The 12,448-nt window shown below is 58.4% G+C and overlaps 1 protein-coding gene across 4 annotated transcripts; it reads right to left on the bottom strand.

Annotated features, from left to right (window-relative positions):
• Window positions 1–45: 45 nt before the first annotated feature.
• Window positions 46–5,526, bottom strand: CORO1B (coronin 1B). Of its 4 annotated transcripts, none has more exons than XM_005577073.4 (12): window positions 5,432–5,526; window positions 4,852–5,056; window positions 4,471–4,673; window positions 4,008–4,130; window positions 3,775–3,904; window positions 3,381–3,562; window positions 3,173–3,292; window positions 2,349–2,453; window positions 2,132–2,277; window positions 1,797–1,854; window positions 666–944; window positions 46–496 (listed from the first exon to the last, which is right to left on the bottom strand). In XM_005577073.4, exons 3-12 carry the CDS (start codon window positions 4,669–4,671, stop codon window positions 371–373), a joined length of 1,470 nt encoding a protein of 489 aa, XP_005577130.1. In that variant the 5' UTR covers window positions 4,672–4,673; window positions 4,852–5,056; window positions 5,432–5,526; the 3' UTR covers window positions 46–370. The 4 variants fall into 4 exon arrangements, with proteins under 4 accessions (XP_005577130.1, XP_005577129.1, XP_005577131.1 ...); XM_005577072.4 differs by having other exon boundaries at window positions 4,852–5,041; XM_005577074.4 differs by having other exon boundaries at window positions 4,852–5,037.
• Between the last annotated feature and the right edge of the window lie 6,922 nt (window positions 5,527–12,448).

Genomic DNA, 12,448 nt, shown 5'->3' with positions numbered 1-12,448 from the left:
TCCAGACTTCTCAGCCCCACCCTTGCAGCGGCAGGTCAGCCCGGCTTTTAGAAAGAGAATTTTATTTGGAATGAAAATATAGAGCCCACCTTCCCGCCTCCTCTGGGGAGGGAGCAGAGGGCTGGGCAGTGGTCGGGGAAATGGTCCCTCAGAGGAGGAGGAGCTCGCCTGGGCATGGAAATCCTCCACAGGAACAGTGAAGAAAGCTGGGTGGTGGCTTCGGCCTCGGCCCGGGACAGGTCGGGGTGGGAACCGACCCCTGCGCTGCCTCAGAGGCCCTGGGCAGCCAGCCAGCCGGGTGCGACCCGCTGGCAGAAGCTGAGTGGGAAGGGGGCGGAGGAGGAGATGAAGGTGGCGCATGGCTGCGGCCCTACGCATCCCCGTTCTCCATGCGGCCCAACTGCTCCTCCAGGCGGCAGATGCGCTCCCCCTGCTCCTTGACCAGCGCTCTCAGGGCCCGCAGCTCCTGCATCACCTCCTCCAGCTTCCCAGCCTCCTGTGGGGACATGAAGTGGGGGTAGGGGGTGGTGGTCAGGGGCTGCTAAGCCATAGCCCTCCCAAACCCACCACTACCCCAGCGAGGGAGAGCAAATGGCCCAGGCCCACACAGCAGGCCAGGGCCACAGGAGGGGCTCCCAGCATCACCCCTGCCTGTGGGTGCATACCCCAGCTCTGGTCAGGCTGCCGCTGGGAGTGGCATCAGCAGCAGTGGTGGTGGCTGCAGGGGCCCCCAGGCGGGAGGAGCCCAGGGCCGCGGCGGGCCGGCTGTCAGACAACACGTTGCGCCGGCTAATCTTCAGGTCCCGCTGCTTGCTGGGCACGTAGGCCTCCCGCAGCGAGATGAGGATCGGGTCAGCGTCCCGCCCGCTCACCCACTCCTCAGCCTCCAGGGCTGCCTCGGGCCCGGCTGTGTCGGGGTACAGATCATCCTGGAAGAGGTCCGACTGGGCAGGGGGCCAGGACGTCAGGATCAGTTGGGAGGCCCCATAGGGTCCCCTCATCCCTGGGCCTCCAGGCTTGCACTCTGTTAACCCATTCTCCCATGGCCTGGCCCCAAGGGGCCTCTCGAAAGCTCCATTGTGGCCTTTCACTTCCCTTCTGGACGCCGCCAACAGCTCCCTCTGAAGCTTTCCCACCCTTCTGAGCAAGGCCCCTGTCACCACCTTCCCCTGCAGGCCACAGGCGCCACTGTGTGGCTTTGTGGGATTCTGGGGTCCATGGACTGTGAGCTCCTGGAGCAGGCCCTATCAGCTCAGCTCTCAGCTTCACTCCCCAAAATGTGCCTGGCATGTTGAAAGAGCAGTCGGCAAACGCTGGCCAGAGAATCATGGAAGCGTGTCCAAGGCTCTTGGTATCTGAGGCCAAGCCACATGTGGCCCGGTCCCCTCTTCATGGGATTCCCCACTGCGGCCAGACTCCGTGTTCCTCTCTCCATTCCCACCACCGTGCCCTTCGCCTGGCCTGCCCCCAGTGGATGGCGCCACCCTAGCTGTGCTATGGGTACTGCCTCCTTCAGGAAGATCTCTGGCTCCCACTCCCTCCCTGACTGCCTGGCATCCTTCTCCTGTGGCTCATCCAGGGCAGGGCCCCCACTCACCCTGTGTCTCATCCCCACTTGCCCCCTGACTGGCACAGCCCAACAGCTGGCTGGTACAAGGGCAAGCTGGCATCTGTCCAGCTCACTGCCCACAAACCATACTAGGTCATGTTCCGTTCACAGGCCTTGCCCTAGTCACAATTGCATGGCCCGCCTGCTGGAGAAAGGGGCAAATGAGCAGAGGGACAGGTGGCCTCACCTTTCTTGGCACAGTCATGACGATGGGCTCACACTTGCGCTCGTGAAGTTTGTAGAACCTGGGGATGCGAGGAGCAGCTGTGGGTGGAACACCCGCCCTCCCCACCGCCAGCTCTCCTGGCTCCCAGCATCCTTCACTTCCAGTCCTCACCCCAGGACCTCCACAGGCTGACCCCTAAGGCGGCTAGACCGCCACACAGGCTGCCTCATGACAGTTCCCATGGCCCGCCGGGCCTCCCTGGCCCAAGGTTTCAGCCTGCTCCCGAGCAGCCTCCAGTGACCTGACCTCTTACCTTGGATGCCCCTGTCCCTGAGTGGCCTCGCTGGCCCTCTTACCGGGCAATCTCGCACTTGCTGACCTCCAGGCCCCGCTTGGGCATGCTGCCCATGCCCCGCTGGGGCTCCTTGCTGGTGAATGTGTTCAGGAAGTGGATGTAGGGGGGCTCCTCTGTGATCTCAAAGTACCGGATGCTGGAGTCACCCTGTGTGGGGAGGGGGCTCAGCACCCGGGCATGCCTCTTCCCTGCCCCTCGCCAGCCCTGCCCAGCCCCACCTTGCCGCAGACGTAGACCACACTGGTGTCGGGGTCGTAGAAGGGCAGCAGGGCCCCGTTGCTCGAGTCCAGTTCCTGCAGGGCCATGGGTTCCTCGAGGTTTTCCTGGCACATTGGGGGCAGTCAGGCCAAGCAGAACCTCCTCGCCCCCTAATCCCAAACCAGGACGGGCCTTAGCTGGCCTCACTAAGGCCAGCCAGCACTGCCCCCTAAATGCAGGTGGGCCCTCTGCTGCCTCTATGCCTTTTCCCACATGACGACCCCCACCTGGCCCTCCTGGCTCCACTTTTTTCCCAGGGTCCCTCTTTTCCAGCTTCCTCCAGGCCTTAAGACTATGCCCAGGCTACTGAACAAGTGCTGAAACATACCCCACCGTGGGGAGCCTGGGGTGCCAGCAGCACCAGCCCCAGATCAAGGGGCCCTGGAGGTCACTGTGCAGAAGCAGAAAGGGCTGGGGGAGAGGACGCTTCAGGGCAGGGCCGGGAGGCTTGCTGGAGGAGGAGGCTTGCTGGAGGAGTGGGGAGCCCTGCATAGGCAGTGGGTGGTACAGGCAACCAAGGGAGAGAAAGGTTCTTTCGTTGGTATGAACATGGGCAAAGACACGGAGGCAGTGGGAGGCCATGGGGGAGTGGCGGGGCAGTTGGGCGAGCAGGGGGCAGGAGAGGAAAGGCTGACAGAGTTCCCAGCCCTGAGAGCCTCAAGTGCCAGGTAGAGAACCTAGGAACCACAGGCCTCTCCGGTGAACCATGCCTGCCTGGCCCAGGGCAGAGCTCTCCAGGGTGGGGCCCAAGTCTCAAGCTTGCCCCCTTAAGCTGGCCACTCACTGGGTCCCAGAGTGCCAGCTGCCGCTCACTCATTCGGCTGAAGCCCGTGGTGAACACCTTGCCATCTGCCAGGAAGATGGCTCGCATGGGCCGGGCCCCCTCATGAGCCTTCTCCCGCTCCTGTGGGGGGGACAGGCTGGTCAGTGCAGTGCCCTGCTCAAGGCCCTGGGCCTATTCACAGCCATCCTTGCCCTCTGAGGCCACATACTGCCATCAGGGTGCCCCGACGGGGGTCGATGACGCGCACGCTCTTGTCCTTGCACGCTGAGCAAAACAGGCTGCCGTTGCGGTTCCAGCTGACGTTGTAGATGAGGTCAGGGTGCAGGCTGTCCAGGCGGAACAGCTCCTCTGCTGTGCCCACGTTCCAGATGAGTACCACGTTGTCACAGCCTGGCAGGTGAGGGCTGTCAGCTCAGGCCAGGCGGGTGGCAGGAGGCCATTAGCTCACCAGGCCAAGGCCCACTCTGCCCACCACCCTGGGACAGACTGGGTCTCTCCAACTCTGAGGGCCTCAGCTTTCCCATCTGTCAGGTGGGCCCTGGAGGGGCTGCTGGGGTGTATGGAGAGGTCCGTGGGGGGACAAAACGGGGGGCGGTGCAGACCTGCACTAAGCAGCACGTTTCGGGCCGTGGGGTGCCAGGCGATGATGCCCACTCGCTTGGTGTGCCCCTCCAGTACCACCACCGGCTCTGTCAGTGGGGAGGTCAGCCCATTCTCTGGGATCTGCCACACCTGTGGTAGGGACAGGGCCACCAGGCTCAGTCCTCTGATGGCCCTACTGCTGGCCCCCTTGAGCCACGCCCGAGACCCTGGCCCAGCCAGTCCTGTGCCTCACCATGACCGTGCAGTCCTCCGAGCCGCTGGCTATGACTTCGTCATTGTGGGGACACCAGTCGATGTCCAGGACAGGTCCCGTGTGCCCACACACCGTCGGGTAGGCCTTGTCAATGCGGCCCGTCTGTGGGCACGAGGGGGCAGTCAGGGGGCTTCATCCCTCCCGGAGTCTTGGTCTTCCCTTCCATGGAGTGGGAATGACGTGCAAGTCCTGGCTCACAGGTGGCCCAGATGTGACTGTGCCCCACTCGCCAGGTGAGCAGGAAATGTTTGCTGCCTCTAATCCTGACTCTATGGCAACAGGCCACTCTCTATCTGTGCTAACACTTGGGGCAATAAATGTGGGTTATAACGCCTGCCCAGCAGTGTGAGAAATGGCAAGATGAGGGATTTGAGGTATGCAGAAAGGCCCAGCAGGGGTGGCCGAGGTGCCTCCTCTTCCCCCCAACCCTGACAGGACCCACCTTGCTTAGGGGGAGCACCAGAAAGGCACCCCCGCCACTGGCCTCCACAATCACTGCCAGGAACTTGGGGTTGACAGCGCAGAAGGTGCTGTCCCAGGTAACACGGGACACGCGAATGTCCTCATAGCACTGGTCGTTCTTGACCGGCTGCCCGAACACATGCCGGAATTTGCTCTGCCGGACCACTTTGCGGAAGGACATGTCTGCGGGACAGAGAGGCCGGGGTCAGCGCTGTGCAGCCGAACAACTCCAGCCCTCCCTAGGCTGCTGAAGGTGAGCCGAGAGGAGGCAACCGGGAGCCTGGCCACTGTAACCCTCCTGGGTCTCAGTTTCCCCAGTTACAGAATGGGGTCACAGGTGCAGAGCCTGGCCGCCTCTCACCCGGCAGGCAGTGATCTGAGGGGTAAATGCTCCGGCCCGGATCACCGCTGAGTGCTGAGGGGCTTTGCAGGACGCAGGGCCCCTCCCTGGCTCTGGTGTGTGTGCGGGGCAGGAGGTGGGAGGTGCCGGAGTTGGAGAGCTCTCAGCTCTGCTGTAGGTCCCAGCCAGTCGGGAGCAGCCTCCTTCCTGCCTAGAGATTTGGAGGCTGGGTAATGGGGAGGAAGGAGAGAGGAGGCAGGAAAAGTCTCTCTACTGTGGGGCCAAGTGAGGCCCCAGTTCTGAGTCCCAGGGAATGTCCAGGGAGCCCCGGCATGACCCCCAGGAAGAGATGGGGGTCGGGACGCAGCTGCCGGCCGCGAAGCAACCCAGAGCGGCCTCGGAGCGGGGTCCAGGGTGAACCAGGAGCCCAACTTCCAGGGACCCCCGCCCAGGAGAGGAGAGGATGGGCAGCCAAGGGGAGTAGGACTGAGAGTGGGCGCAAGGGAGGGGAAAGGCTCCTGGGACCCGCGATCCCCGCTCAGCCCCCGCAGCCCCGCCCAGCCCGCGCCCGCGCCCCCAGCCCCGGCCCTGCCGCTCTTACCGGGGGCACCGGGGTAGCCCGGGGCTGCGGCACCGGCTTCGGGCGGCTCCGGATCCCGGCCTCTGGGAAGCAGGAAGCGGGATTCAGGAAGTGACAGAGGGACCGGGAGCGGGGGCGGGGACGGGGCAGGGGCTCGCGGGGGCGGGGCCGAGGTCACGCGCGGAGGGGCGGGGCGGGAGGCTGAGCGGCGCCGCCGGGGGCGGGGCCAGGGGAGCCCCGCCCCCAGGACCCGGTAGGGCGCCCCCCTCTGCAGCTCCTGGGGAAGAAGGGGGCGGGGCAGGACCGACGGCGGCCGCCGCAGAGGCGCCGCAGGTGCGGCTGCAGGCTTTCCGCGAACGCAAAGCCCTTTCGCGGTCCTGCTTCTCACAGTAGCATCCGCAGGAGTCTCCAGGATTCGGTGAGGCCCCGCCTTCCCGGCCCCCGACCGAACGCACGCCTCCAAAGGGCCCCATTACCGCCCCCAACAAATAAATGTAGAATCTACACGGACCGTGGATATGTTCACGTGACTCTTTTTAAGTTATAAAAGTTCATGCTCTTGGTTAACAATATAAAGAAAATAACAGCAGGTGTTGGGGTGGTTTTTTTTTGAGACAAGGTGTGTCACCCGGGCTGGAGTGCAGTGGCATGATCATGGCTCACTGCAGCCTCGACCTCCTAGGCTCAAGGGATCCTCCTGCCTCAGCCTCCCAATTAGCTGGGACTCCAGACACAAACTTAGCCACGCCTGGCTAAGTTTTCTTTTACCTTTTGTGGAGATGGGGTCTCTTGCTCTGTCACCCAGGCTGGTGTTTTTTTTTTTTGTCTTGTTTTGTTTTGAGTCTGTCTCCCAGGCTGGAGTGCAATATCACGATCTCGGCTCACTGCAACCTCTGCCTCCCGGGTTCAAGCAAGTCTCCTGCCTCAGCCTCCCGAGTAGCTGGGACTACAGGCACGCGCCACTATGTACAGCTAATTTTTTTTTTTTTTTTTTGAGACTCTTGCTCTCTTCCCAGGCTGGAGTGCAATGGCGCGATCTCGGCTCACTGCAACCTCCGCCTCCCGCATTCAAGCAATTCTACTGCCTCAGCCTCCCACGTCGCTGGGATTACAGGTGCCTGCTACCATGCCCTGCTATTATTTTGTATTTTTATTAGAGATGGGGTTTCGCCAAGTTGGCCAGGCTGGTCTTGAACTCCTGACCTCAGGTGATCCACCTGCCTTGGTCTCCCAAACTGCTGGGATTACAGGCGTGAGCCACCGCGCCCAGCCCCCCAGGCTAGTCTTGAACTCCTGGGCTCAAGCAATCCTCCTGCCTCAGCCTCCCAAAGTGCTGGGATTACAGGTGTGAGCCACTGTGCCCATCGAGAAAACAGCAGTGTTTATGGAATGAGTGGAAGACCCAGGAGTCCCATTTTTCGGGGTAAACACCTGTGCATTCTGCCGAGCCTTCTTATTACAAGTCGAAAGGGGGCCATGGCCAGCAAGTCCCTTGCACCTTGCCTTCTTTTCTCCACCATCTCCCTTGGAGGCCTGGAAATCCATTCACAGGCCTCTGTCTTCCTCTAGCCAGCTCCTGTGACAAGGAGCCCAGACTAGCCTCTCCAGATCCACCCCATCCCATTCCACACGTGGAGTGTACCCCTGCTCCCTTAGGCCAGCGACTCTGGGGCACTGGCTACTTCCCTTATTCCTTCCTTGAGCATCCACTGCCCTGGCTGACCGATGGCACCGTCCCTTTCCTAGAAAGAGACGGGTGGAGGAGGAAGCGGGGGAAGAGCAGAAGCCACAGGAGCCTTGTCTCTGGCTACAAGAAGCCCCCACTGTGTGTCTGAGAGTTACCTCGGGCTTGTCCCCCATCTCATTCCCATCACCACACCCCATTGAGGAAACAGGCACAGAGAGGTGCGGTGCCCGCCTGCTTGGGTCCAAAGCCCTTGCTTTTCCTACTGCTGTATAAACCCTGGGGCTGGAAGGATCTAGATCCCACCCACCTTCCTTCCCACCCCAAGACCTGGGCACATCCTGTTCTCTCCATCTGGAAACTCTTTCCTCAGATCCCAAAAAGTCTCCATTCCCCACTCAATCCAGGTCTCTGGTCAGATGTCACCTCCTCCTAGGGCTCTCACGGACCACTCCTCACCCAGCCACTCTCTGGGCCTTGCTTGTCCTGACTGCATTGTTCTTTTTTTTTGGAGACAGGGTCTTGCTCTGTTGCCCAGGCTGGAATGCAGTGGCATGGTCCTAGCTCACTACCACCTCACACGCTGGGGCTCAGTCCTCCCACCTCAGCCTCCCAAGTAGCTAGGACTACAGGCACGCAGCACCTTGCCTAGCTAATTTTTATTTTTGTAGAGATGGAGGTCTCCTGTGTTGCCCAGGCTGGTTCCAAATTCCTGGCCTCAAAGGCCTCAAAAAATCCTCCTGCCTCAGCCTCCCAAAACTCTGGGATTACAGGTGTGAGCCACCACCCGGCCTGTGTTCTTCTGCGGTGCCGCCTGATGTGCATCAGGTGCTTATTGGTGTATGTGCTTTGTGTCAGCCTCCACCAGAATGTCAGCAAATCGAGGGGAAGGACTTTGCCTATCTTCCTACTGTATTCCCAGCACCTAGAACAAGACCCAACACTCGGTATGAGATCAAGTAATGTATGAGGAATGAATGAATGAGCAGCAACCCTGAATGTAGAATTGAACAATATTCATAATCACAACTCTCAGAATCAATGAAGGAGAGGGAAGGAAAGGCATTTCTCACCTGGAGAAGGAGTGAGTCTTCCAGACGGCAGCAGGAGACTGGCCCCCTGGGATGTGGTAGGCAGGAGGTGTGTGACTGGGCAATGTCTTTGGGCTGAGCCCACCTTCATGCTCATTTTCTCTAACACAAAATCCTCCTCCATGGGCCACTAGGAGAACTCTTTTTTTTTTTTTTTTTGAGACAGAGTCTCGCTCTGTTGCCCAGGCTGGAGTGCAGTGGCGCAATCTCGGCTCACTGCAACGGAAACCACCTTTGCAAAACTGTGAGACAGTGAAAGAGATCTAACTTAACTGAATCCATCTTGCTTCTTTTTTTTTTTTTTTTTTTTTTTGAGACGGAGTCTTGCTCTGTCGCCCAGGATGGAGTGCAGTGGCCGGATCTCAGCTCACTGCAAGCTCCGCCTCCCGGGTTTACGCCATTCTCCTGTCTCAGCCTCCCGGGTAGCTGGGACTACAGGTGCCTGCCACCTCGCCCAGCTAGTTTTTTTGTATTTTTTAGTAGAGACAGGGTTTCACTGTGTTAACCAGGATGGTGTCGATCTCCTGACCTCATGATCCGCCCGTCTTGGCCTCCCAAAGTGCTGGGATTACAGGCTTGAGCCACTGTGCCCAGCCTCCATCTTGCTTCTAATCTCTAAGCGGTCCTTGTTCATTTCTGGGTGTAGGTTGAACTAATTTTGGGAGAAACTTAGTTTATAAACAAAGACGGTAACAGCCCTTTCCCAAAGCAGACTTCCTCGTTGCCTGGGGACTAGATTGCCTTTGTAGGACTAACATTAGCCACAAGATTAGAAATTATGGTTTAGGGCCAGGTATGGTGGCTCACGCCTGTAATCCCAGCACTTTGGGAGGCCGAGGTGGGCGGACCACCTGAGGTCGAGAGTTTGAGATCACCCTGGCCAACATGATGAAACACAGTCTCTACTAAAAAATGCAAAATTAGCTGGGCGTGGTGTGCATGCCTGTAATCCCAGCTACTCAGGAGACTGAGGGAGGAGAATCGCTTGAACCCGGGTAGTGGAGGTTGTGGTGAGCTGAGATTGCGCCATTGCATTCCAGGCTGGGCAACAAGAGCAAAACTCCATCTCGAAAAAAAAGAAATTATGGTTCAGGAGTCAGGCAGCTGGAGACTACAAGATTCGGATCCTCCCTAAGCTGCTCCTAAGATCAGCGCTTGAGATATTTTGCAGACCCTGCACTTGATGGATCAGCTGGTACCACCCAGATCAATAAACTGGCTCCTCTGATCTTGTGGCCCCCACCCAGGAACTGCCTCAGTGCAAGATGACAGCTCTGACTCCCTGTGATTTCATCTCTGACCAATCAGCACTGCTGGTTCACTGGCTTCCCCCACCCACCAAGTTATCCTTACAAACTCTGCTCCCCAGATGCTCAAGGAGACCAATTTGAGTAAGAATAAAACTCCAGTCTCCCGCACAGCCGGCTCTGCATGAATTACTCTTTCTCTATTGCAATTCCCCTGTCTTAATGAATCAGCTCTGTCTAGGCAGCAGGCAAGGTGAACCCCTCGAGGGGGTTACACAACCTGTGTCTCCCGGGTTCAAGCAATTCTCCTGCCTCAGCCTCCCGAGTAACTGGCATTACAGGCATGCGCTACCACGCCCGGCTAATTTTTTGTATTTGTAGAGACGAGGTTTCACCATGTTGGCCAGGCTGGTCTTGAACTCCTGACCTCAGTTGATCCGCCTGCCTTGGCTTTCTAAAGTGCTGGGATCACAGGTGTGATCCACCGTGTCTGGCCTGAGAACTCTTCTTTATTCTGCAAAACCCTTCAGGCATTCCACCCCATCCTGTCCCACAGGTGGAGTCTGCCCCACCTCCCTCAGGCTGGCGGCTTTGGGGTACCAGCTACCTCGCTTATTCCTTTCTTGAGCATCCACTGCTCTGGCTGACCAAGGGTGATGGTCAGCACTGCTCTTTCTCCTGGATAGAAATCACCCATTATGGGTGGGATTCCCCTTGGGGTCCTTGGAAGTGGGGCTGGCCCACTCCCCAAGAGGTGGGGTTTGGAGTGTGGACCAGAGCTGAAGGCAAGCAGTTGGTGCTGAGGTTTTATTTCCCAATCTGCCTGCCATGCTGAAAAGGCTCTGGGAGCCCTGCCCAGGAAAAGGGAGAAGGGCACTGTGGAGTGCCCCAAGGGGGACCAGAGTCCAGGCCCTGAAGTTCAGAGTGTGGACTTCAATGGGATGGGGAGAGCAAGAGCTTCCCTTGTGGAACAGGAGGCAGTGCCGTGGTGGGGAGGCCTGGGGGGCAGGCAACCTGCCACTCAGGCGCTGGCCTGTGGCTCAGTATTGGTCCCAGGGCTGAGTGAGACCAGGGGGTGCCCACTGCTGTCATCAAATTAATGGCTGACGATCACGAACGCTTCATAGGGATTCACAGTCCTGCAAGATGGATTCCATTATTAAGACCCTCATTTTACAGATGAGGAAACTGAGTCCCAAAGAGGCTAAGAGCTTTGTGGAAGGTCACACAGCCTGTGGGTGGTGGAGCCAGGATTCAGACAACCCCTGATGGTCACCAGAGAGTGCACCTTTTTTTTTTTTTTTTTTTTTTTTTGAGATGGAATCTCGCTCTGTCGCCCAGGCTGGAGTGCAATAGTGCGATCTCGGTTCACTGCAAGCTCTGCCTCCCAGGTTCATGCCATTATCCTGCTTCAGCCTCCCGAGTAGCTGGGACTACAGGCGACCACCACCACGTCTGGCTAATTTTTTTGTATTTTTAGTAGAGAAGGAGTTTCACCGTGTTAGCCAGGATGGTCTTGATCTCCTGACCTCGTGATCTGCCCACCTCACCCTCCCAAAGTGCTGGGATTACAGGTGTGAGCCACCATGCCCGGCCAAGAGAGTGCACCCTTTTTTTTTTTTTTTTGAGACGGAGTCTCGCTCTGTCGCCCGGGCTGGAGTGCAGTGGCGCGATCTCTGCTCACTGCAAGCTCTGCCTCCCGGGTTTACGCCATTCTCCTGCCTCAGCCTCCCGAGTAGCTGGGACTACAGGCGCCCGCCACCTCACCCGGCTAGTTTTTTTTTTTTTTTGTATTTTTTAGTAGAGACGGGGTTTCACCATGTTAGCCAGGATGGTCTCGATCTCTTGACCTCGTGATCCGCCCGTCTCGGCCTCCCAAAATGCTGGGACTACAGGCTTGAGCCACCGCGCCCGGCGAGAGTGCACCCTTAACCCCACCCAGGTGGCTCCAGAATGGAAGGCTGGCCAGAAGGCATCTAGCTAGTGCCCAAGAAATACTGGATGAATGAATTCAATAAATTCATGCCTGGCCAGAAATCTCTCTCCCATGGGCCTCAGTGCCCAAAATTCCATCACTACGACTATGCTTCTGGTATCACCACCACCACCGCCCACGGCACTTCCCATCCCTGGGCTCAGTCAGTGATCAGAACTGCCAAGCCTGCAAGGGGAACATGATCACTCCATTTTACAGAGGAGAAAATGGGTTGAGACGAAGTTAGTAACCAGAACCCAGACCTGACTGTATCACCCTAGGCTGCCTGCACCGTCTGCTGCATTTGGAAAATGCAGGTGTCTCTGGGAAGGGTTGCACATCAGACATCATTGTCATTTATACCTGCTGGGAAGGGCATCTCAGTTGCTGAAGGTCACGATACTGAGCTAATGGGATAAGGGGGTATGACTGGAACACTGGGGGTCGGGAGAACGCAGGTGCGGTGGGTGCCAGGAGAGGATGATGGGTAGGAAAAGGGAAGTGGAGTGGGGGTTGGAAGATAAACCTTCAGCACTTCTAGTTTTTTCTGCAGCATCAGCAGCTTGAGAGGGAAGAACTGGTTCTGCCCTAGAGAGGCTATGTGACCTCTGGGAGCCTTTGCCCTTTATAGAACCACTGGTGCCCTGAGCTGTGTGTGCTTGGACAACTTCCCATCTGTGCACTTGGGCTCAGATAGAGGGAGGCTGCTATTCAGGCAGGATCGGGGCCCTCTGTACCTGCAGCCCCCACAGAGAATCTAGTGCTGCCCTCCACGGGAGGTGGGGAGCAGGCGGATGCTAATCGAACTTTTAAATAGAGTCAGACTTTGAAGTCCTCTGAGGCCCCCAAAGCACAGGGGCGGCCCTCTGATCTTAGGCCACCTGGGTGTCTGCAGCCCAGACTGGTCACAAGATCCCAGATGCCTGGGCCAGGTGGTGGCTCTCCCTGCTGCCTCCTCCATCCATCCCCAGCCTCTAAAGGGACATCCCTGTATGTGGATGAAGGAGAAGAAAGGCCAGTTTGCCAAGCCCCTCCGTGCAC

This window comes from Macaca fascicularis, chromosome 14, assembly GCF_037993035.2.
Source record: "Macaca fascicularis isolate 582-1 chromosome 14, T2T-MFA8v1.1".
Lineage (NCBI taxonomy): Eukaryota > Metazoa > Chordata > Mammalia > Primates > Cercopithecidae > Macaca > Macaca fascicularis.
This window is presented reverse-complemented; position numbering and strand designations above follow the sequence as displayed.